Source organism: Nerophis lumbriciformis, linkage group LG09 (assembly GCF_033978685.3).
Source record: "Nerophis lumbriciformis linkage group LG09, RoL_Nlum_v2.1, whole genome shotgun sequence".
Lineage (NCBI taxonomy): Eukaryota > Metazoa > Chordata > Actinopteri > Syngnathiformes > Syngnathidae > Nerophis > Nerophis lumbriciformis.
The window spans coordinates 12979966-13005433 of record NC_084556.2 but is presented as its reverse complement, the minus strand read 5'-3'; the positions used below and the strand labels follow the sequence as shown (position 1 = coordinate 13005433).

At 40.1% G+C, this 25468-nt stretch overlaps 1 protein-coding gene and 1 long non-coding RNA gene across 3 annotated transcripts in view; one reads left to right on the top strand and one right to left on the bottom strand.

The window, feature by feature from the left end:
- LOC133607143 (uncharacterized) overlaps window positions 1-25468 on the top strand; it is a 117595-nt gene that overhangs the window by 48559 nt on the left and 43568 nt on the right. The window lies entirely within an intron of this gene.
- spry4 (sprouty homolog 4 (Drosophila)) lies at window positions 1477-7361 on the bottom strand. The gene is made up of 2 exons (XM_061962556.1): window positions 7119-7361; window positions 1477-5047 (listed from the first exon to the last, which is right to left on the bottom strand). The coding sequence occupies exon 2, from the start codon at window positions 4995-4997 to the stop codon at window positions 3879-3881; it is 1119 nt and encodes a 372-aa protein (XP_061818540.1). The 5' UTR covers window positions 4998-5047; window positions 7119-7361; the 3' UTR covers window positions 1477-3878.

The following is a 25468-nucleotide window of genomic DNA, read 5'->3' as shown; positions in this document are numbered from 1 at the left end:
TAGCTTGTTTTAAAATGTCTGACAATCTTGCACTTTCTGTTTTGAAATGACATGAATGTTTGTACCACTGCTTAATAACTGTTTAATAAATACACTTTTGGTCAATTGACTTAGTTGTGATTTCCCTCTCTGCATGAAAGTTTAAAATGAGCATATATTAATGCAGTATTAACAAGAATGTTTTAATGTAGACACATAGAATCATCATACTGGTGTGATTATATGCATCAAGTGTTCATTCAAGGCTAAGGCAAAATATCGAGATATATATCGTGTATCGTGACATGGCCTAAATAATAAAAGGCCATATCTCCCAGCCCTAATGTATATGTATATATGTATGTATATGTACATGTGTATATATATGTATATGAATATATATATATGTATATATATGTATATGTATATGTATGTATATGTGTATATGTATGTATATATGTATATACTGTATACGTATCTATATATGTATGTGTATATGTATGTATATATATATATGTGTGTATATATGTATGTGTATATATATGTATGTATATATATGTATGTATATATGTATGTATGTATATATGTGTATGTATATATATGTATATATATATGTATATATCATACATATATATATGTTTATGTGTATACATGTATATATATGTATACTGTATATGTGTATATATATATATATATATATACATATACAAACATATATATAAATGTATATGTGTATATATGTATATATATACATACATATATATATGTTTATGTCTATACATGTATATATATATATATATATATATATGTATATATATGTATATATACATACATATATATATGTTTATGTGTATACATGTATAGGTATGTATGTATATATGTATATATATATACATATACAAACATATATATATAAATGTATATGTGTATATATGTATATATATATATATATATATGTATATATATATGTATATATATGTACATCTATATATGTATATGTGTATATATGTATGTATATAGTACGATAGTTTCATTTTTATCTCGGTAGTTGTATGTATTATATTGTATAGTATCCATATGGTGCTTACTTTGTGTATATGATATACAGTATTTTAGGTAGTTTCTAACTACTGTAGCTACTTAGGCTAGATAGCTAAAATATGCATACTATCTACTCATTGTAACTACTTAGCCTATACATTTGACATAGTTAATTACTGTAGCCTACCCAGTGTATGTATATATTTTATTGAGCTCGTTTTTGTTAGACAGTCTATCTGTCTCGCTATCAATAGTAGTTAATTAGCTTATATATTTTAGTAATCCAGTTAGCCTATCCATCGATGGTAGCTACTTAGTGTATATATTTTACTGAGCTGTCAATTAAAACTACATACCTATCTACCTACCTATTTATCTATCTATATATATGAGTTATGTGTTAATGTTGTGCGTTATATAAGAACCCAGTCACAAAAGACGCAACACATCAGCGTGTTATATTTAACAATATATATTTCCATTGTCGTTGTACATTCCATTTCAACATAGGCTTTCTTCACAAACAAAAAGTTGGCAATCTAAATAAATACTATATAAAATAGAACTTCAAAATAAATATATCTATAAAGGGAAACTTTTAAATGAGAGCTTTTTTCCTTTCCTTTCTGTATATCTAAAAACAAACAAAAAAGCACAGATTTCTTCGCTCCCCAGAACTTTTGCGAAGGCATAAAGGAACGGAGTAGCGTTACTCAGCTAAAATGGGATTCAAGGATTGAGGAGCGTCATTGGCTCAAAAGCGAGCGACACAAGTGGCGTTTGAGAGCATGTAGAGGGTCACAGCATTTGCAGAGAATAAAATACAATAATGGAACTGTTGAGGATTATGCTACAATAAGCACATGTAAAAAGTATGCAAAGGGCAGAAGAAGACGGAAAAACGGCAGCAGACGAGGCGAAACAGGCGGCAACACAACCTTGAGCCGTGACACAAATGTATGCACGGCAGCTGTGTTTGTCACTCAAGAGCGAAAGAAACAGAGCGGCAGGAAATGGGTCGATCCGGACACGGGCGGATTGTGTTCCCTCTGTGCACTCATTGAATCCACACTGGAGGGAATTAGCTTAGCCTGCTAAAAAGCCTTGGAGCTGTTCACTTTTTCAAATATATTTCTTATTGCCGGGCACTTTTTTGGAATCAAGTGCTTCCTCTCACCATTCTCAATCTCAAAAATAGATATCTAATATATTCTCTTTTAATCGTAGTTATCATAGTGTACCATGCAACCTTTTAAGGACATTTTCTCTTCTAAAGAACACAAATGTAGTGAAAGTATTTACAGCAAATAACAACCTGCATAGCTTCTATTACTAAATATATCGTCTGGTGATACAAGCTTGGCCGCTCTTCTTCGGTTTGTTTGGCACCTTTTCCACTTTTTTAGATATTGCCACATACATTCGATCAAGGCTAAAGACAGTGTGTAATCAGCTTTTGTGCAACAAGACAAATGTTAGCGGAATTTGAGGGTGAAAATGGAGCAACACAGACAGACCCCCATGTTTAAGCTAAAAACACAAAAGGCCTTCGGTATTAAAGGGCAGCATGCTTTTTTTAACGTTCCTTTTTTTTGGGAGAGAAACCAACTGAGTGCATCATAATCACCCTCTCGGACTGCGACTACATGCTAGTGTAAGCTCGCTTCCTTTGGCAGAAAAAAAAAAAAAGTCCTCATGCAAGCCACAAAAATAAGACTTTTCGGAATAAAACGCAGCTCTGATGATGACAACGAAGACACTAAAAGTAGCGCACTTACCACCGTAATCCTGTGCTTTAGTACGATCTTTAGGGGCTAGCGTTGACCTAAAAACAAAAAGTTGTGCAAGGGATCAAGGCGGATTACGTACCTAAGACTTAAAACCCGCCCTCTGTTTTCCAACGGAAAGTTGGCTAACTAGTTTTTGCTATTGCCTTTTTGCCCCGATTTTTTTCTTTGCCCTATTGCGAAGAGGAAGTAGATCGGGTTCTTCGGCAGTTTCCCCGCTGCATTCAAGAACACTGACAACTGAAAGTCCTACGACTTCACTGGGATTCGATTGTACTCGATGAGTAGTTTATCGCAGTCGTCTGCCTTTTTTTTTTTTTTCATTTACCATTGCTTACAACCCTTTGAGGCCATATCCCGAACATTTCCGACTTCCCAAGCAACCCGTGTATGCAGCAGATTCTAAAGTGGACAGTCCCTGAGAAGGTTTGGGTCTAATTTTGTTTACAAACGTCTCTACGACACATTGACTAACTTCTAGCACGGTGGAGCATGCAGGTCATGACATGCACTACTTCGGAACTGAGGATCAACCCTCAGATTGAGATGTTCCGAGTCTCACTTTAAGGGAATATTGGGTTTGTTCAAATGATCTGTGGCAATAGATGGATAGTTAGCATTACTAAGCTAGCATATTTTAACTATAGGTGTTCATAATCAGACAGAGGGGCTGTGCTTATAGGGACAAAGAAGGGGTAGATAGATACGTAGCTCGGTAGTTCAACTTATATATTTTATATATTATCCCACAATCAACAGGACCGGTTTATGGTTAGTCACAAAATTAGCTGACTTTTCGCTAGCAGTTGTCCTCTCAAAACAACCCAAACTCCAGACCCAGGGTGAGGTCCCTTTAACAGAGGAGAACATCTACAAGAGCTCGTCAACTCTCTCTTGTCAAGCTCGTTTTAATCACTTTCAGAACACAGGTCAAGAAGCTATTATAAGTACCTTTTTGTTATACATCTTCCAGCAGATTAATGTGGTTGGTTAGGTCCCTAGAGATTGAGCAAGTACTGTGGTGCCGTCCAGTTTGTCTTTTTTAGCAACGCCTGACAGAAAGTTCTGGTATCATGACCCCTGTTTCTCCCCTTGCTTCTCAAGTGTCCCCGCTTTCGCTTCCACGCCTCCGTTTTTACACACCGGCATGCCACCTTGCAAGTTCTTGCAGCGGCAGCCGGGCCTGCTGACGTTGTCGTAGCACTTCTGTCCCAGTTTGGCCAGACCGGTGGCTGGCAGGTAGCACACCAGACAAGGCAGGACAACGGAGAGGGCGGCCATGAAGGACCAGCGTGCGCAGCAGTTGGCCTGCGAGCAAGAGCAGGGCTTATCTGCGCACGAGCCCTCGTCGTCCTCGTCCTCCGTGCAGTGGTAAAAGATCCCCTTGACCAGGCACATGCAGGTGGCCGCGTCTACCAGGCTCTGGGCGGAGCACAGGCACTCCTGGTTGCACACCCAGCAGGAGGGCAGGGTCCGGGGAAGGGTACACTCGGTGCATCGGCACTTGCCGCAGTGTTCGCAGAGAAGGAGGTGCTTCTTCTCAGCTGGGGAGGACGGGATTAGCGCCGACCCCTGCTGGCCTCCTGCCGGAAGTTTCCCAGACTTGAGGTCCAGCAATTTAGATGAGGAGGTGCAGGAGGAAGCAGGAGAGGAGGAGGAGGAGTTGATCACTTTAGGTTCAGAGGGAGCCAAGCAGCCGGGAGTTCGAGTGGTGATTGTGTTGACAAGGCCCTGGTGGGGGTGCAGGTTAGGGTGGTGGTCCACCGTTGGGTTCGGCGCGACATGGTCCAACAGCCTCTGGTCCGACGACGTGCTGCTGCTGCTGCTGATTGAGCTGGGCCTCCCGCTGAAAGAGATCCAAGGGTGGGTGGTGGTGTCGTGGTGAGGCTCACAACGACCCTGGTGATGGTGCTGATGATTGTGATGGTTGTTGTGGTTGGCGCCCACAAACCCTTCGTGGCTGGGACAGTTGGTCCTTCTGCTCGCCGTCTTCTGACTCTCGGGCTGCTGGGAGACGACGGCCGGGCTGTCGATGTAGTCGTTCTCCACGTGCGAGGACTTGATCTGATCGATGGCGTAGATGGTGAGGGGATGCTGCAGGCGGCCGTAGGGCACTCGGCTGTCCAGTAAGGGCTGGGATATGATGGAGGACGACACTCCGGGGATGTGGTGGGGAACCCTGGACTCCATCTGTAGGGTGGTGCCTGGCACTTGTCACTTCAAAGCAGCATCTAGCACAACTGTGAAGAAATACAAAGGACATTTAGCACTGGGTTTTTTAAGAATTTGGCCCCTACTTGCCTATTTTTTCATTAAAACATGGCTTTAAATGATATTAAAACAAATTAAATCATTGTTTAAAAATTTTTTTACTGACTTTATTTTACTTATTTGTCTCCCAAAAAATGCTGTTAAACAGTTATTGTCATGAGTATTGTGCCTCTGTGACATAGCATAAGGCTAGTTGGAATACTCCTTTTGGGCAGAGCTTCAATTACTCCAAAATATTTTAGAACTATGACTAAAAAAAAGCTTACATGCAAATATTGTAATAGTCCTTCCATTCCTATACTATTCACAGCCACTAGGGGCAGTATTTGCATGGGATTCCTATGATATGTCATCAATGAAGGGTTTATCGGATCCTAACCTTGTCAGGTCCAAGACCCCGAATTCGAAATGTGCTCGGCAGTTTGAGGAAAATAAAGAAAAACATAGGAAGTTCCGGTATGTTTAAAGGCCAAATTAATAGATTTTTACTTTCTACGCTGAAAGGGTAAACAGATGCTGTGGTGAACGGAAAACTCCACAAAAATTGCTTCAGAAAACCAGTGATCAGGGGAGGCCCCAGATGGATTGTATTTTCAGAGGGGAGACTCACTCACTTTAAAACCCCCTGACATGAATAAAATACACTCATCATTTTGGACACATCTGTTCATACCATCGAAGGTCAAGTTGCGACCTATTCTCGGCAACGAACCCATTTGGAAACACTTTTTACAAAAAGTTTTTCTTCCCCTCCTTTTCTTTTTTGGTATTTTCAACTCTCATCTGCAGAATGTACTCACAATTTCATTCCTTTAATGCAAATTGGAACATCTTAGTAATTTTCTCACGGGTCGACCGACCCAAACAAGAGCCGCTTTCCAACTCTGACATTAGAACAATGAACGTTCCAAAGAGCGGGGGCGCACCACCGAGCTGGACTTGCATGCAAAAGACCCCCAAGATGCAAAAAAAAAAAAAAAAAAAGTACAACAAAGTCAAATTTATAATATTTTTATATCTTTTAGTCATCCCGATAGGCATAATTTGTGGAAATATGGCTTCCAATTTTTTTTGATATTATGTATTTTTACTGGTGGGGGTGTTGCAGCTTCTTCTTCTTTTTTGTGAATGGACGCTGCTTGGCTGCACTGGCTGTTGCAAGCATGACTCAAAGCGCTGCAGCAGTCATGATGATGATGATGATGATGATGATGATGATGATGATGAGCCCTTTTTTTGCAACCAACATTTTCTTCATTAAAAGATAAAACAGCACATTTTGATGGCTGTTCAATGTCAGGACTGGGGATTTTTATATTGAATGAACATGTGTGCACCATTTTTTTTTTCCTGTATTGGGTCGAGCAACGACAAAAACCTGTTGTTGCACTAATGCTTGGCACTGTGATCAAATCTGGATCATTATAAGCCGGAACTGTGCGTGCGTGAGCTTTATGTGCCTCTGCGCGCGTGCGTGTGTGCATGCACGCACTCCCCCCTCAACCCCCCCCATCCCCTTCCTTCGATATGTGAATGGACTGAGTCATAAAAACCGGAGGCGGACGCTGTCTTACTTATATATATATATATATATATATATATATATATATATATATATATATATATATATATATATATATATATATATATATATATATATTCTCCAATGGTTGCTTTATATGTAAGGACGTGATGTACAACCTTGATGGAGAGGAAATGATGCAGGCAGCGTGTTGAATGCAGGTTGCCAGGTTTGCATGAAAAGACACCAAAAAGCACATATGTAGGTTGGAGATGAAAGCATGAAGAAATGAGGAGTATGCCACCCTATTTGGTGTCATTATTATTAGTACTTAAATCTGCTTGGAAGCGTCACAACTTCCCCTTCCTGCGCCCTTAACTTTGGTTAAATATTGACTCCAAGTGCAAACACGGCTGAGGTGGGGGAAAGAAGGGGGCAGCTTCGTTGCAGAAGACCCAGGAACAGCGCGACGGTGCAACCACAGTTCCTGTCCTTTTTCCAAAGAAAAGCGTACTTACGGTGCTTTGGGGGTAAAAACACGTCATCGTCGTCGTTGCGCAACACGCCGTCTATATATACCGTGTATATATTCCCAATCGTGTGCCGATTAGCCCCGGGAAAAAGTGTTAAATCCAGCAAAAGGAGGGAATAAAATGTCGGAGAGAGGTCTCTCCTCCGAGCTCGCTGGTGCGTTAAAAGACGACTGCGGTTGTGGACGCGCAGCTTTGGATGTGATGTTGCAACCGCCTCCGAGGGGGAAAAAAAAAGAAAAAAAAGGGGGAGGGCGTTGAGTTTTTATGAATGGGAGGGTGAGGAGGAGTTGCGCAGATGCCTCGGTTGTTTTTTTTTGTTTTTTTTTTCCTCGTTTTTTTTTTTGTGAATGGGAGGGACTGAGACTCGGGAGGTTACATTTTTATGAATGGGGAGGATTCTTAGTGACAATGCGCAAGCGCAGTTTTTAGTTTTTTTATGAATGGGGAGAAATGGCGAAGGAGGGGATTTTTTTTTTTTTGGGTCACAAGAGCGATGTCAGGTCTGATTTACATAAAGAGTCTCACGCCGTTTTAATCCCCGTAATATATTTATCTATGCATGGTCGCTATTGGTGCATATAATGGCGGCTGTGATCCAGGAAGTGGGTGTTTTCACGTTTTCATCAAATCCGTAATGTAATTCAATGTGTGTTTTTCTTTAAGACACACACTATTAATCAGACTTGAGTATTACGTTATTCAAATAGATCAGATTTATTGAAGTGCGTGTTGTATCTACATATTGTAACTATTTAAGGATATAATATATCAGTATCTATTATATACTGTATATATAATATTAAAATGTTACATTGGTAACACTTTAGTATGGGGAACACATATTCACCAATAATTAGTTGCTTATTAACATGCACATTAGTAGCATATTGGCTCTTAATTAGTCATTATTAAGTACTTATTAATGCCTTATTCTGCATGGCCCTATTATACAACCAGTAAGCCATTAACTAAGAGTGTTCCCTCAATAACCTCAGAATTATTGCTTATTAGTAACCCTAACCCATTTTTGTTCCCCTTGATTAATTGATTGAAACTTGTATTAGTAGATTGCACAGTGAAGTACATATTCCGTACAATTGACCACTAAATGGTAACACCCGAATAAGTTTTTCAACTTGTTTAAGTTGGGGTCCACTTAAATTGGTTCATGATACAGATACCTACTCAGTGGCCTAGTGGTTAGAGTGTCCGCCCTGAGATCGGTAGGTTGTGAGTTCAAATCCCGGCCGAGTCATACCAAAGACTATAAAAATGGGACCCATTACCTCCCTGCTTGGCACTCAGCATCAAGGGTTTGGAATTGGGGGTTAAATCACCAAAAAATGATTCCCGGGCGTGGCCACCGCTGCTGCCCACTGCTCCCCTCACCTCCCAGGGGGTGATCAAGGGTGATGGGTCAAATGCAGAGAATAATCTCGCCACACCTAGTGTGTGTGTGACAATCATTGGTACTTTAACTTTAACTTTAATATATACTATTTTCATAATACAGTCATCACACAAGATAATCATCAGAGTATATACAATGAATTATTTCCATTATTTACAATCCAGGTTGTGATTTATGGAGGGGCTTTAGGATTGGTTGGTATCAACACTTCAGTCATCAACAATTGCATCATCAGAGATAGTTAGTTTAGGGTTGAAGTTGCCTGGAGGTGTTGTTTTAGTGCGGTTTTGAAGGAGGATAGAGATGCCCTTTCTTTTATACCTGTTGGGAGTGCATTCCATATTGATGTGGCATAGAAAGAGAATGAGTTAAGACCTTTGTTCGATCGGAACCTGGGTTTGACGTGGTTAGTGGAGCTCCCCCTGGTGTTGTGGTTATGGCGGTCATTTACGTTAAGGAAGTAGTTTGACATGTACTTCGGTATCAGGGAGGTGTAGCGGATTTTATAGACTAGGCTCAGTGCAGGTTGTTTTACTCTGTCCTCCACCCTGAGCCAGCTCACTTTGGAGAAGTGTCCAAATAACTCTAAATTAAGTCTTTGTTACTTTAATAAGCAACTACAATGGTGAATATGTTCCCCATACTAAAGTGTTACCGTTACATTTTATATTGCTACTATGGTACATGTTTAGTCTACTTTACACCTGTATTATCCTTTCCATCCTTACCCTTTCCATCCTTTGTAACTGAGCTCCTGTGTGGAACAATTTCCCTTGTGGATCAATAAAGTTTGTCTATTTAAGACATGTTCTTACTTCCTATAAAACAACAACATGACCAAGGCTTGGAAACACACACACAAAGGGGGGGAGGGTGGTTTAGAGTGTGTGTGTGTTTGAGGGTGGGAGGAGGGGTGTGTGCGTGTGTGTGTGTGTGTGTGGCAAACCAGCATGAGGGCAGGCAGGATTCACAAAAGGACAGGATGTTGTTGATTTGTACCGAAACCACACGGAGGAAATGAGTGTGAATTTCCTTTTCTCTTTTGACATGAGTGTGTGTGTGTGTGTGTGTGTGTGTGTGTGTGTGTGTGTGTGTGTGTGTGTGTGTGTGTGCGTGCGTGCGTGCGTGCGTGGTGTGAGAGGGAGAAAGAGTTTCCCATTGCTGCAACCCCCTCTCCTCTCCCTCCTTGAGATATAGAGGCTTTCAACCAGCCAAAGGTTGCCCCTATTAACACCGTGCATACATCACCATGGTAACAACAACACCTCCAAATTGGGATTATTGCTCTCTGGACAAAGCGGAAGTGCATGAGAGTTAGTTATTTGTACATGGATCGATTTAGTAGTCATATAGACGTAAGTAGGGATGATGTTTGATAAGAAATTATCGAGTTCGAGCCTATTATCGAATCCTCTTATCGAACTGATTCCTTATCGATTCTCTTATCGAATCCAGATAGGTTGTTGTGTATGGAAAAAAACACAATATTTGGTTTAACAAAAGCTGACTTTTATTTTATAAGAAAAAAATAAAATAAAATAAATAAATAAATATTGACTGTTACCCCCCTAAAAAAATAAAATAAATAAATATTGACTGTTGTTACCCAAAGTATATTAAGTGGGATTTTTCAGAAAAACAAATATATACATGCAGTAACACAAAAACAACTTGTCTCTGTGATCACTATAGGTGTATAAATAATAATTTAGTGTTAAATAAAATCAGTCCCTTGGGCACAAAACTGAAAACAATACAACTCCCCAAAAAGTGCACTTCTGCTGCTATTGGAACATACCAACTACACACACTATGACACTAAGAACACCACAGTCATCAATCAACAATTCTTCTTCCAAAAAATTAGCATGTCTGCTTTTTCAGGATCAAGTCTGACCCGCTCTTCGCTAATCGTGTCGCCAAAGGTGGAAAAAACACGTTCACTTGGCGTGGAACTAGCTTGGACACACAGATAGGTTTGACGACATCCTCCTCCAGTCTGTATCCAAACCTTCTGGGGTCCATCAGTGTGGCCTACTCCAGGAATGACTGCACGTCCTTCTCCTGGAGGGAAAATGAGGGACACACACAGCATAGAATTAGGGGGGAAATTAGCTGAATGTGAAGAATAGGGTGTCTGTTATTAAGTATTTTGCATTAGTATGTGGAATTAAATGATGTAATGAAGTTAAACATTGTACTGATATGATCCACTTTAAGAGGTTGTTCAAATTAATAGTGTTTACAAAGTACAAAGAAGAATTATGAGAAATACTTCAAACCTTATTGAAAATAAGATATTCTTCATGTCAGTATATTAATAATGACTTAATTAATTTATTACATATTACACAACTGTTGTATATACTAATTCACAGATGTTATTTTACTATAAAAAGGTGGTGTGGGCGTGGTCTAAATGGTCGGGGGCGTGGTTTAAAGGGTAGGAGTATATTTACAGCTAGAATTCACCAAAAGTCAAGTATTTCATATATATACAGTATATATATATATATATATATATATATATATATATATATATATATATATATATATAAATACATACAAATATATATTTATATACATATTTATATATATATATATATATATATATATATATATATATATATATATATATATATAAGAAATACTTGACTTTCAGTCAATTCTAACTATATATATATATATATATATATATATATATATATACTGCGATGAGGTGGCGACTTGTCCAGGGTGTACCCCGCCTTCCGCCCGATTGTAGCTGAGATAGGCTCCAGCGCCCCCCGCGACCCCAAAGGGAATAAGCGGTAGAAAATGGATGGATGGATGGATATATATATATATATATATATATATATATATATATATATATATATATATATATATTTACCTATCAAATACACAGTAATGAAAACACAGTTGTTCTACTAACTGTACTGTGCTTGCTGCTTACTAAAAAAAAACAACAACACTTACCTTTCGCTATTTGAGTAGCCTTCGTTCTGCCATTTGAGTACTGGCGAGCGATCTCTGAGTCCGGGAACATTTCCTTCACGGATTTGTTGAAGACATCCGCAAATGAGAAAGGGATGTTGCTTCCAGCTATCAGCCTAGCCATCTTTGTCTCGGCATATGTTACACCATCGGGTCTCCATTTAGTGAGGTGGACCATAATACTGGGCTGGGACCGGTGCTGCGCTGCGGCCACCGTGTTCAATGGAGAAGTCTGTTCTACAAAATTTACAGGCAGCATACCCCTTCCCCTTCGAACTGTCCTAGATAAACTGAAATTCTTGTTTCCATTTGTTTTGGAACTTACAAGCGTATTTCTTCATCTTACTCGTCGTCGGCGTCGCCATGGCTGTAGCTTCTTCGTTCTTCTGCTTCGTCTCCTTGTTGTGTGCGCAGTTGTGCACTCTCTAAAAGCCGTAGATGTTATAACGTGATTTGGCCGTCACGCTGTTTATATCGTGGAAAAGCGGACGTGAAAACAGGCTGTCGTCATTCAGGTCCGCATGGAGCTGGAGGGGACGTGCCTTTAAGCCACGCCCCCTCCAGCTCCGGCTGGAAATCGGGAGAAAATCGGGAGAATATTTGTCCCGGGAGGTTTTCGGGAGAGGTGCTGAAATTCGGGAGAGTCTCGGAAAATTCGGGAGGGTTGGCAAGTATGCATTAGACTGAGCTACGCCATTTCCTGTGATGTCCCAAAGGGCATTTCCTGTGAGACGGGATTCGTTCCCAGGGATTCGAATAAAGAACCAACTCTTTTTTTTTTTTACTATAGTGGCATCAATAACGGGGACATGTTCTCAAAAAGGGATTCAAGTCCATGGAATCGGTTCTTTTCTTATCGAACAACCGGGAGAACCGGTTTCAAACATCATCCCTAGACGTAAGTAACCCAGTCTCATTCAATGACAAAACATACAGATATATGATATATAGACACCACACATGTGCTCTTACAGCTGTGTAAGATATGGGTTAATGGGTTATACTTGTATAGCGCTTTTCTACCTTCAAGGTACTCAAAGCGCTTTGACACTACTTCCACATTTACCCATTCACACACACATTCACACACTGATGGAGGGAGCTGCCATGCAAGGCGCTAACCAGCACCCATCAGGAGCAAGGGTGAAGTGTCTTGCTCAGGACACAACGGACATGACGAGGTTGGTACTAGGTGGGGATTGAACCAGGGACCCTCGGGTCGCGCACGGCCATTCTTCCACTGCGCCACGCCGTCCCAAAAGACTACTTACTCACATCAATTGCAGTCCTTTTTTGTCCATAAACTGTATTATTTTATGTTAATAGATAAATCTGACACTCCCTTTTCAAAAGGCATTATTTTATGTTTGTTGTGCTTTCATTTATTGTGTGGATAAATAGATGTTTAAAAAATACGTATTGCAGAAATTCTTTGTTTTTCCATTCATTTCCGTATTACTATTTTATTATTTTCAGCCTTCCTTTGTTAATATGTTCGAGACAGAGCTATGTATCAACCGGTTATTGGAATATAGTATAGTAAAAAAAAAAAAGGCCGTTAAAAACTGCGACAAGCAAATGTTAAATAGCAACTAGGGTTGCACGGTATATCAATATTAGTATAGTACTAATGAATCAAATTCGGTACTATACCGCCTCTGAAAAGTACCGGTCCGCCACCCCCAATGTTTTGGCATCACAACATCTTCTTTCGTTTAAAAAAAAATAAAATACTATGTTTATAAACTCAGGAAATATGTCCCTGGACACATGAAGACTTTGAATATGACCAATGTATGATCCTGTAACTACTTGGTATCGGATTGATACCCAAATTTGTGGTACCGTATTTTTAGGAGTATAAGTCGCACCTGCCGAAAATGCATAATAAAAAAGAAAAAAAAATATAAGTCGCACTGGAGCCCGGCCAAACTATGAAAAAAACTGCGACTTATAGTCCGAAAAATACAGTATCACCCAAAACTAATGTAAAGCTTCCAAACAACAAAATAATACGTGATTATTTCATTTTAACAGAAGTGTAAATAGAACATGTTAAAAGAGAAAGTAAGCAGATATTAACAGTAAATGAACATGTAGATTAATATTTCATTTTCTACCACATGTCCTAAATATTTTTGACAAAATAATAGAATGATAAATGACACAATATGTTACTGCATACGTCAGCAGCTAAATTAGGAGCCTTTGTTTGCTTACTTACTAATAAAAGACAAGTTATCTTGTATGTTCACTATTTTATTTAAGGACAAACTTGCAATAAGAAACATATGTTTAATGTACCCTAAGATTTTTTGTTAAAATAAAACCAATAATGCAATTTTTTTGTGGTCCCCTTTATTTAGAAAAGTATCAAAGTACCGAAAAGCATCAAAATAATTTTGGTACCGGTACCAAAATATTGGTATCGTGACAACACTGATAGCAACAGTAAAACACCGTAACTGCTGTGGATTCCTGCAAACCAAGAAACTATGGTTATAAAATGTAGAAAACACATGACTTTGCTGTGAAAATAATGAAATATTGTACAATGCATTTAAAAAAATACTGTAATGTCACAAGCATGCAAATACTAAAAAAAAAAAAAGGTATTATTCTGTCTAAATTAAAACTTTTGCAGATTGTACATTTGAATTTACAGCAGACCTTAATTGTTTCAGGGGTTTGTGTTCAAGCATTAGCCTAGTTAACTTCGGGCTAACAACATGTTTTCTTGTATTTTTGTGGCAAGTGGTTTCAGACATTGGGGGGTTATGTCTGTGTGCTTTTTTGCAAACTGCATCGAAATGAACCACGCTGTGTGTTGGACCTGCTTGCAAGCAGCTATTTAGCAGATCATAGGGAGCATTTAAGGCTCATTTTTATTAGCTCACTTAAAGAAACATGTTGCAGAAGGCCATGTTGTGAGTTGTCCATTGAAAGGTTGTACAAATATTTTCAAGTTAAAATCCTCATGGCATTTGGCAGATACTAGAAGAAGAATTGGTTAGCACTTGTGCCTCACAGTGAGAAGGTCTCGGGTTTGATTCCCAGGCTCGGGGTCTTTCTGTGTGGAGTTTGCATGTTCTCCTTGTAAGTGTGTGGGTTCTGCATGTCACCTCCAAATACATGCACCTGGAAATAGGCTGATTTGCAATACTAAATTTGGCCCTACTTTGTTTTTACGAGGAATTCCTGACAACCACAGCTGCCAGTATTTTACCGTAAATTGTGCAGGTGTTTTTTGTTTTTTTTACAGTGTGCGATTGTTCTCTCTGATATTTCACTCCTTTCCTTAACTGGAGTCCTATTGTATGCCCATATTTTTGTCTCAAGTAACTCACTTGTATTTTTATATATCTTCAGTTTTCTGTTGAATAAAAAGATACATTTGACCTGTTATAGGAACATATATTTCCATGGTAGTAGGGACTGAAATCTATATTGCACCCTCCTGCGACAACAATATCAATCAATCAATCAATCAATGTTTATTTATATAGCCCTAAATCACAAGTGTCTCAAAGGGCTGCACAAGCCACAACGACATCCTCGGTACAAAGCCCACATATATACATCACAATATAATATTTGGCATATAAACGATAATGGAACTATTTCAAAACGAGTAAAAATGTCTCCTAATTTAGCTGCTGACGTTTGCGTATTTTTCTATTTTGTTTCCATTTATACCCCCATTATTTACTTTTTACTTTTTACAATTTTGTACACTGCTGCTGGAATTTACATTTTCCTGAGGGAACTCTCCTGAAGGAATCAATAAAGTACTATCTATGTTGTGTCTTTTCCAGTTGTATTATTGTCTCAACATCAAATATTGCAGCTTTAACACATTGCAGATTTTTTCAAGGCATATTCAACACATTTTTGTTTCCAAACAAAGTATTTTCAAGCTCAAAAATGGCCAAATAAACTAAAAATAACAATACTAAAGTAGTATTGGTTATTAGATGAGACCAAATCACAGCGTGCTGTTCAGTATTGTGGCCACTGATTGGCTAAGCCTCAACAACATTACTGTGTGGGAATTAAAGAGTGAAACGGTGACTAAAAGGTGTTATTTCATTTCTAGAGGGTTCTTGTGATGTTGAAACATATATATAGAAAAACAGTTTAGGTTTTTTATGGTTTAGCTATGAAAATATTTTTTAATATAGTGGGAATTCATTCATAGCGGTCATGTTTGGAGCCATTTAACAGCGATAAACCAGGAGCGACTGTAGTTACAAGGGATCCAACATTTAAAAAAATCAATTAATTATTTAATTTCCCATCACGAATGATCAAAACTCCATCCATCCATCCATCTTCTTCCGCTTATCCGAGGTCGGGTCGCGGGGGTAGCAGCTTAAGCAGGGAAGCCCAGACTTTCCTCTCCCCAGCCACTTCGTCCAGCTCCTCCCGGGGGATCCCGAGGCGTTCCCAGGCCAGCCGGGAGAGATAGTCTTCCCAGCGTGTCCTAGGTGTCCTGGGTCTTCTCCCTAGAAACACCTTCCTAGGGAGGCGTTCGGGTGGCATCCTGACCAGATGCCCGAACCACCTCATCTGGCTCCTCTCAACGTGGAGGAGCAGCGGCTTTACTTTGAGCTCCTCCCGGATGACAGAGCTTCTCACCCTATCTCTAAGGGAGAGCCCCGCCACCCGGCGGAGGAAACTCATTTCGGCCGCCTGTACCCGTGATCTTGTCCTTTCGGTCAAAACCCAAAGCTCATGCCCATAGGTGAGGATGGGAACGTAGATCGACCGGTAAATTGAGAGCTTTGCCTTCCGGCTCAGCTCCTTCTTCACCACAACGGATCGATATAGCGTCCGCATTACTGAAGATGCCGCACCGATCCGCCTGTCGATCTCACGATCCACTCTTCCCCCACTCGTGAACAAGACTCCGAGGTACTTGAACTCCTCCACTTGGGGCAAGATCTCCTCCCCAACCTGGAGATGGCACTCCACCCTTTTCCGATCTGATCAAAACTATTTCCTCATACCCTTTGGTTACATTATAAATGTGTATTCAAGTCGATAGGGTAAAATAATTTAACAGAAGTGAAAAATACTATTGGCTCTTATTTTATTAAGTTTGTAAACAATAACACAAACTACGAAATCTTATCACTGTTGTATCGACCATATACCGATACAGGGATAATCGATAATAATGATCCATTCATCCATCGTGGTAAAACTTCAGTTTGTGCTCATAGAACTGATGAAACCTACTCGGATGAGCGGCGAAACGTCTTCTAAGACACACCAAACAGTCCAGTTGCGATCGATTGAATGCCCTGAGATATATTATTGCTGTGCTCAAGTTACTGTCAAATAACATTTGTGGTCATTGGCCATCGATTTTATCTTTACCCAAAAGACGGTAGCAATATCACTCCAATTCAATCCACAGGGGACAAAATTTAGGCACAAACAGGCCAATCTTCTTGTTAAACTTGTTATGTCTCGCGGGCCGCACTGAAGACTCCGGCGGGCCGCTTTTGGCCCGCGGGCTGTAGTTTGGACACCCCTGCTCTATGCCAAAAAAATATATAAATCACTCCTTCCATTTACTGCATTCATTTTTTTCCTCAATGTCATTATTGTATCATATTTATCCGTCTATTTCAGATAAACATAGGCCGATTGACCGAGCTGAGATATGAGTTATAAAATGACATCATGCAAACTGCAGCTGCGTGACCGACTGACACGGAGTTCTCTTTTCAATGTTGATGTGATCAACCAGGCGTTCTATGCAGGCGCACGGGGCAGGCGGAGGAGGGGGATGGGGGGGGGACCTCGGGGGTCCCCCATCCCTAGACACCAAATCCCCCCCCCCCCCCCCACCACACCCCAGCAGCCTTCCTTCCGGCCACATCTGCTCCCCACTGCTGTGAGTTTTTGGGTTATAACGGACAGCTCCATCTGCTCCTGGAACACATTTTTCTATCGCGTGTTTTTTTTTCTTTTTCTTCTGTCCTCAGTCCAATCGAAGAAGCATGACTTCCTGGGTTTAAAACACACATTTTGAAGGCACACATGCAGTTTAAATTAAATGACAAAGTCTAACAGGCTTCACTTATTCCACTCATCTGAAGGTGTTTTGTCAGTCTCCCAAAACAAGTGGGTCATTTCCCCTTGTGTTAGGTGTCAGTGCTTAAATGCAAACGAGCTTCCTGTTGCAGTTAATACACATCTCTCAGGCCCATTAAACTTGTTCTACCCACTTTAAAAGTGAAATTCACGCCACCTCTCAGCTGTCTTTTTTGCGTACTGATGGCAACTTTTAATATGTGTCCATGCACTAAATTAATCCAATTTCTCAAATAGTTTGGCTCTAAATAAACCCAAAAAAACAACTTAATCCGATTGTGTTCGGTTTTTGAAAAGTCAGACTAAGGCCATGTCTACACTAAGGCCCCGTTTATACTAAGCCGGCTAAAGTTATCCAGGGTAAATCACACCTAACCTTATCCGTGTCCACACACAACAATGCCACCGTTTAAGACCCCCACCGGCACAACGCGACCTAGTACGCATGCGGGAAAAAGAAAGTGTCCATCTGCTCTCTAGTAGATGACTTTACTTCACTGTGAAGTTATTTAAAAGAGCTGAATACCATGAATTGATTTACGTGGACCCCGATTTAAAGGCCTACTGAAACCCACTACCACCGACCACGCAGTCTGATAGTTTATATATCAATGATGAAATCTTAACATTGCAACACATGCCAATACAGCTTACTAAAGTGCAATTTTAAATTTCACGCGGAATATCCTGCTGAAAACGTCTCGGTATGATGACGTCAGCGCGTGACGTCGCGGATTGTAGAGGACATTTTGGGACAGCATGGTGGCCAGCTATTAAGTCGTCTGTTTTCATCGCAAAATTCCACAGTATTCTGGACATCTGTGTTGGTGAATCTTTTGCAATTTGTTCAATGAACAATGGAGACAGCAAAGAAGAAAGCTGTAGGTGGGAAGCGGTGTATTGCGGCCGACTGCAGCAACACAAACACAGCCGGTGTTTCATTGTTTACATTCCCGGAAGATGACAGTCAAGCTTTACCATTGGCCTGTGGAGAACTGGGACAACAGAGACTCTTACCAGGAGGACTTTGAGTTGGATGCGCAGACACGGTACCGTGAGTACGCATGCAGCTGCGGCTTCCAAACATTTGATCGCTTGTCCGTACGTGCGTGCCGCTATGTGCATGTCACGTACGGAACTTTGGGGACTTTGGGGAAATATATGTGCTGTATGAACTTTGGGGAGGTGAACGGTACTTTGGGCTGTGGGATTGAGTGTGTTGTGCAGGTGTTTGAGTTGTATTGGCGGGTTATATGGATGGGAGGGGGGAGGTGTTTGTTATGCGGGATTAATTTGTGGCATATTAAATATAAGCCTGGTTGTGTTGTGGCTAATAGAGTTGTGTTTATTTACTGTTTTAGTCATTCCCAGCTGAATATCAGGTCCCACCCGCCTCTCACAGCATCTTCCCTATCTGAATCGCTCCCACTGCCCTCTAGTCCTTCACTCTCACTTTCCTCATCCACGAATCTTTCATCCTCGCTCAAATTAATGGGGAAATCGTCGCTTTCTCGGTCCGAATCGCTCTCGCTGCTGGTAGCCATGATTGTAAACAATGTGCAGATGTGAGGAGCTCCACAACCTGTGACGTCACGCTACTCTTCTGCTACTTCCGGTACAGGCAAGGCTTTTTTATCAGCGACGAAAAGTTGCGAACTTTATCGTCGATGTTCTCTACTAAATCCTTTCAGCAAAAATATGGCAATATCGCAAAATGATCAAGTATGACACATAGAATGGACCTGCTATCCCCGTTTAAATAAGAAAATCGCATTTCAGTAGGCCTTTTGAACAAGATGAAAAACTTAACTTCGGGTGTTACCATTTAGAGGTCAATTGTACGGAATATGTACTGTACTGTGCAATCTACTAATAAAAGTTTCAATCAATCAAAAGCTATATTGTAAACAGTTTGCTGTGCATTTTACATTTGTTTGCTGTGTTTTGTGTGCAAGTTTTTATATTAAAATGTATCTCCTTTGAACAATATCCAGTGTTGTGGTGTTTCAATGAACTAGAATCCAGTGTGTCTATTGTAGTGAATCACACCTGAGACATCATAAATTAATCAAATCTTTATTGGACACGAAAGTACACAATGTGACAAAGAACATTTTACAACAATTACAACAATTCATCTCGACAGAGAATACCCAAAGTATTGTTGTTGTAGGTTGACTCCGCCGTTGGGGTATTCTTTCATGAGATATGGCGTCAGAGGATAAGCTGGGTCACCCCAAAGAAAAACAGTGACCGGATCTTCATCTTCCAGCAGTTGTTTGGGACACGAGGGGATGGTTCCATCTTTCAGCTGCACGCTAATGGCAGAGTTAGCGAAGATGCGGGCATCATGCCGGGCTATTTCACAGTCACATCCATAAAGCAATATTTGTAGCCACACACTGCCTATCACACCTCCAGGCAACTTTAACCCTTGACTAACACCCTCCCCCTTCCACATCCCACCTTCCCGGATTGTAAATAACCAAATGTAAATAATCACATGTATATACTTGTTCCTATGCTTTCCAAACTCACTTTGTTCTCTGCTCGCTGTACATATCCTACCAAGTCAGACCTCCACTGTTTCAATGCCCATTTCTCTGATGATGCAATTGTTGATGACTGAAGTGCTGATATCAACTAAACCCTCCTCATCCCACCCCCCGAATTGTAAATAATGTAAATAATTCAATGTATACACTCTGATGATTAACTTGTGTGATGACTGTATTATGCTGATAGTATATATTTGTACCATGAATTGATTTACGTGGACCTCGACTTAAACAAGTTGAAAAACGTATTCGGGTGTTACCATTTAGTGGTCAATTGTACGGAATATGTACTTCACTGTACTGTGCAATCTACTAATAAAAGTTTCAATCAATCAACGGGAGGAAGGGACAACGTTTTTCGGTAAATAGGGGCGGTATAGCTCGGTTGGTAGAGCGGCCGTGCCAGCAACTTGAGGGTTGCAGGTTCGATCCCCGCTTCCGCCATCCTAGTCACTGCCGTTGTGTCCTTGGGCAAGACACTTTACCCACCTGCTCCCAGTGCCACCCACACTGGTTTAAATGTAACTTAGATATTGGGTTTCACAATGTAAAGCGCTTTGAGTCACTTGAGAAAAAGCGCTATATAAATGTAATTCACTTCACTTCACTTCACTTCACTCACAGCTGACGCGGACATTTGAAAGTTCTCTTGCCGTCTGAGTAGTGTTGCATATGAAATAGCTACAATCGCCCGTTGCCTTCTCTGAAGGTATTGATTTATGGTTTCCAAAAGCGCCTGTACATGTAGAAGAAGGAGAAATACGTGCATGTCTGGATGATCCGCCTCCATCTTTGTTATGAAGCTGCCTGTGGCACGTTCTTTCTGATGTCTTTTCCTGTGTGCAGCGCGGGCTTTCTGGCGTCACTTCCTGTGTGGGCGGAGTTTAAGGGGTTAAACGACTTAGTGTAGACATGGCCTAAGTCGTTTAACCCCTTAAATGAATAATTATTTCAGCCACACTAAACCAGCGTTTAGTGTGGCTCGGACCAATTTTGCGTGCGCCGTGTATTTCTTGAATCTCCGGCTCTTAGCTTTGTATGGACTCATTGATCGTTTACAAAGTGGGTTCGGAGAGGAAGTGACGCCAGAAAGATCGCGCCACAGCCAGCTTCATAACAACCGGAGCTAAAAAGATGGAGGCTAGTCATCCAGACATGCCCGTGTTTCTCCTTCTTCTACATGTACAGACGCTTGTGGAAATCACACATTAATACCTTTTGAGAAAGCGATTGCAGCTATTTGGGATACAACACTTCTCAGACGGGCAAGAGAACTTTCGCAGCTGTGAGTCTATTAACGAAAAACTTGGTCTCTTCCTCCCGTGGATGTGATACAGGCAGTGTGTGGCTACAAATATTGATTCATGGATGTGACTGTGAAATGGCAAAGCAGCGTGCGTGATGCCCGCATCTTCGCTAACTCCGCCATTAGTGCGCAGCTGAAAGATGGAACCATCCCCTCGTGTCCCAAACAACTGCTGGAAGATGAAGATCTGGTCCCTGTTTTTATTTTGGGTGACCCAGGTTTTCCCCTGACGTCATATCTCACAAAAGAATACCCCAAAGGCGGAGTCAACCCACAACAATGTTATATATATATATATATATATATATATATATAGTCAGGAGTTGTAGGTGACGAACCCCAAGATGCAGAGAAGGCGGCAGGCATTGTGCGGGAAAACATTATTTAATGTTCAAATAATAAAGAATAAAGAAAAGACACCAACCAGGAACTAGGAATGGACAAACTGGAAACAGTGAACAGGGATCCAGCAAACAGGGACTAGGAACAAAAAGACAGTAAGCTACAAACAGTTACAAAATATAGCTTACCGCATACAGCTACACTGATATCAACACGACAGGTCGGAACAACAATAATCCAGCAGTGACTGGAGGAGAAGGCAGGTTTAAATAGCAGCTGGCTGATTGACACCAGGTGTGGCCAGGTGCCAATCAGCCACAGCTGAGGGGACACAGCACTCTGGGAGACAAGTAGGAAATAACCAAAATAAGAGCGCCGGCAGGAAATAAAGACAAACAGAGGAAAAACTCAAAACATAACTAAACTGTCAGTGACAAACCTGACATATATATGTATATATATATATATATATATATATATATATATATATATATATATATATATATAAATATATATATATATATATATGTATATATATATATATATATATATATATATATATATATATATATATATATATATATATATATATAAATATATATATATATATATATGTATATATATATATATATATATATATAAATATATATATATATATATAGATTAATTGTTGTAAAATGTTCTTTATCGCATTGTCTACTTTCTCATGTCGATTAAAGATTTGATTCATGCATGATGTCTCAGGTGTGATATTCACTACAAAAGGGCCCCACAGCACACTGGATTCTAGTTCATTGAAATACCACAACACTGGATATTATTTAAAGGAGATACATTTCAATTTAAAATCTTGCACACAAAACACAGAAAACAAATGTAAAATGCACAGCAAACTATTTACAATAAAGCTCTTATAAATAACAACTTCACAGTGAAGTAAAGTCATCTACTGGAGAGTTTGGAGCAGATGGACGCGCAGGTGGATTTATTTTGTATTTTTTTCCGCGCATGCGTACTAGGTCGCATTGCACCGGCGGACGGAGGGGGGCAGGGGTCTTAAACGGTGGCATTGTTGTGTGTGGACACGGATAAGGTTAGGTGTGATTTACCCTGGATAACCTTAGTGTAAACGGGTCCTCATTAACTTCCCTTTAGTAATTTGACTGCAGCTGGTGGTGTATTTGGCAGCATTTGTTATGTAGTTAATTTTGAATCAGACAATAATTTATGTAATCCAATCAAATTGTACCATTTTGAGCAGCGCAATAAGCCCATAAAATTCACCACACCTAGTGTGCGTGTGACTATCAGTAGTAACATGGCGTATGACCAATGGTGGCATTTGAGAGTGTGCATGGACAAATCAGACTAATTTAGTGCATGGAAACGTAGTGACAGTCAAGTTAGCATCTACACTTAACTCGCCTCTACAGGCTTTTCTTGCTCATCCTTTTCTTTGAAAAAATGAAATAATAAATCCCATGACCGTGCTTCCATAAACAGTCATTTGAATTGTCCTTCCAAGTTTGGAGCACACAATGTTCCGCAGTAAAGTAGCAATTAAAAAACACATGCCTGTTTGAAAACTCTCGCAATGACACACACACACGCACACACACACACGTGCACACACATTTTATTTACTGACCTTGCATGTTGGCTGAGCCTGCTTCCTGTAAATATTTGTGTTGTAAGGCAACGTTTAGCAATCCTATTCTACCTTCTAGGTCAGCGTTAGGTCAGTGTTCTCCATTGACAACATAGATCCTGAGACCATTTGTAATGAGTTACAGATTGTCCATAAAAACTTTGTATGATCATCATGTTGAAACGTGTGGGTAAGCCAATTTATAATGGTTCAAAATGAAATTGGATTAGTAATCCTTTTAAATAAAAGCACGTGCACTTGACATCTGTTCTTAGGTTCTTGACAAGTTTCACCCACAGACGACAAGCTCCTCAAAATTCATGCGGACCAACCCGAAAACACGACTGAAAATGCCGTAAGATTTTTAACATCGAAACTATAAAAATGCAAATCCAATATTTTAAATTACCGTAAGTCTTAAATTATAGAAAATATTCCAATGGTTGGAATCTGCGCTTTTGAGTGAAATTAATTATTATGATTAATAATAATAATAATGATTATTAATCTACGTCACAGCAGATGAGGCATAAAGCAGCCAGCCCGAGACACAGGTGTCAGGGACAGACGCTGAAGCAGATTTTTACAACAAAGTTCTGCAGAAAAAGGATTATTATATCAGATAATGGGTATTTTTTACTTTTTGCGTGTTTGTTGCATCTTTGTTGCCTTTCGTTCGATTGAAGAGGTGGTCTGAGAAGTAAAAAGATGAGCGATCAGTCTGGAATATGCTGTTGCTCAGAAAAGTTAACGAACAATGTAACTTTTAATTATGTAAATACCTCACAAACTGATGTTTAGCTTCGCTGGCTTCAAATATCTTTTCTGGGTGACGGTTTATAAGGTGGAAACTTGTCCAGCCCAGCAGGTGTCCCGTGTCTTCCGCCCGAGTGCAGCTGGATAGGCTCCAGGCCCCCCGCGACATTTACAGAGACAAACAATAGAAAATGGATGGATTGAGGCTATATTAAGTACCGTATTTTCCGGACTATAAGGCGCACTTAAAATCCTTTTTTTTTCTCAAAACTTGACAGTGCGCCTTATAACCTTGTGTGCCTAATGTACGAAATAATTCTGGTTTTGCTTACCGACCTCGAAGCAATTCTATTTGGTACATGGTGTAATGATAAGTGTGACCAGTAGATAGCAGTCAAAAATAAGAGATATGTGTAGACTGCAATATGATGGCAATATGACTCAAACAACAGCAACATTTTATATGTTCCATTGAAAATATAGAACATTACGCATGGCGCTCAGAAATCTATCAAAATATTTTAGTACGATTTTGGTAAACTATGATATACATAGTATTATTATGGTGTGTGTATAAGGTAAGACATTTTATCTGGCATTTTGTTTCGCAATATTATGCAAAAGCAACTTTTCTTACCTTCTGGTACCTGCTGATCTGTATTTGGGATCTGCATAAGTCCTGGAAAATTGCTGTGTAGTTGATAAGCTTCTTCTTTTTCTCTATCTTCTTGTTATGGGACATTCATCCTCCACTGTTGCCATTTCTAATATAAAGTAGTGTAAAGTTCTTACTTATATCTGTCAGTAAACTCGCCATTAAAGCGTTAAAACATACCGGTGTAGTGAGTTTACATTATTCACCCAAGGAACTTTAATTATTAGAGAGTTCCGGTCGGACGGTTTTTCACGGGATTGTTGTTGTTTATGGATAAGGAGATGCTGCTCCGTTATTGATTTAAGTAAAGTCTGAATGTCATTAAAACAGTTAGCTCCATCTTTTGACACTTCTTCCACTCCCGTCCTTGCACGCTACACCGCTACATCAATGATGACGGGGAGAAGACGCTGCCGAAGGTGAGCCACGTAAATAAGACCGCCCACAAAACGGCGCATCCTGAAGCGACTGTCAGAAAGCGACTTGAAGATGATCTGTAATACATAATTTATGCAACATTGTGACCAAAGAACCACCATTACATGTTATGTTTTCCA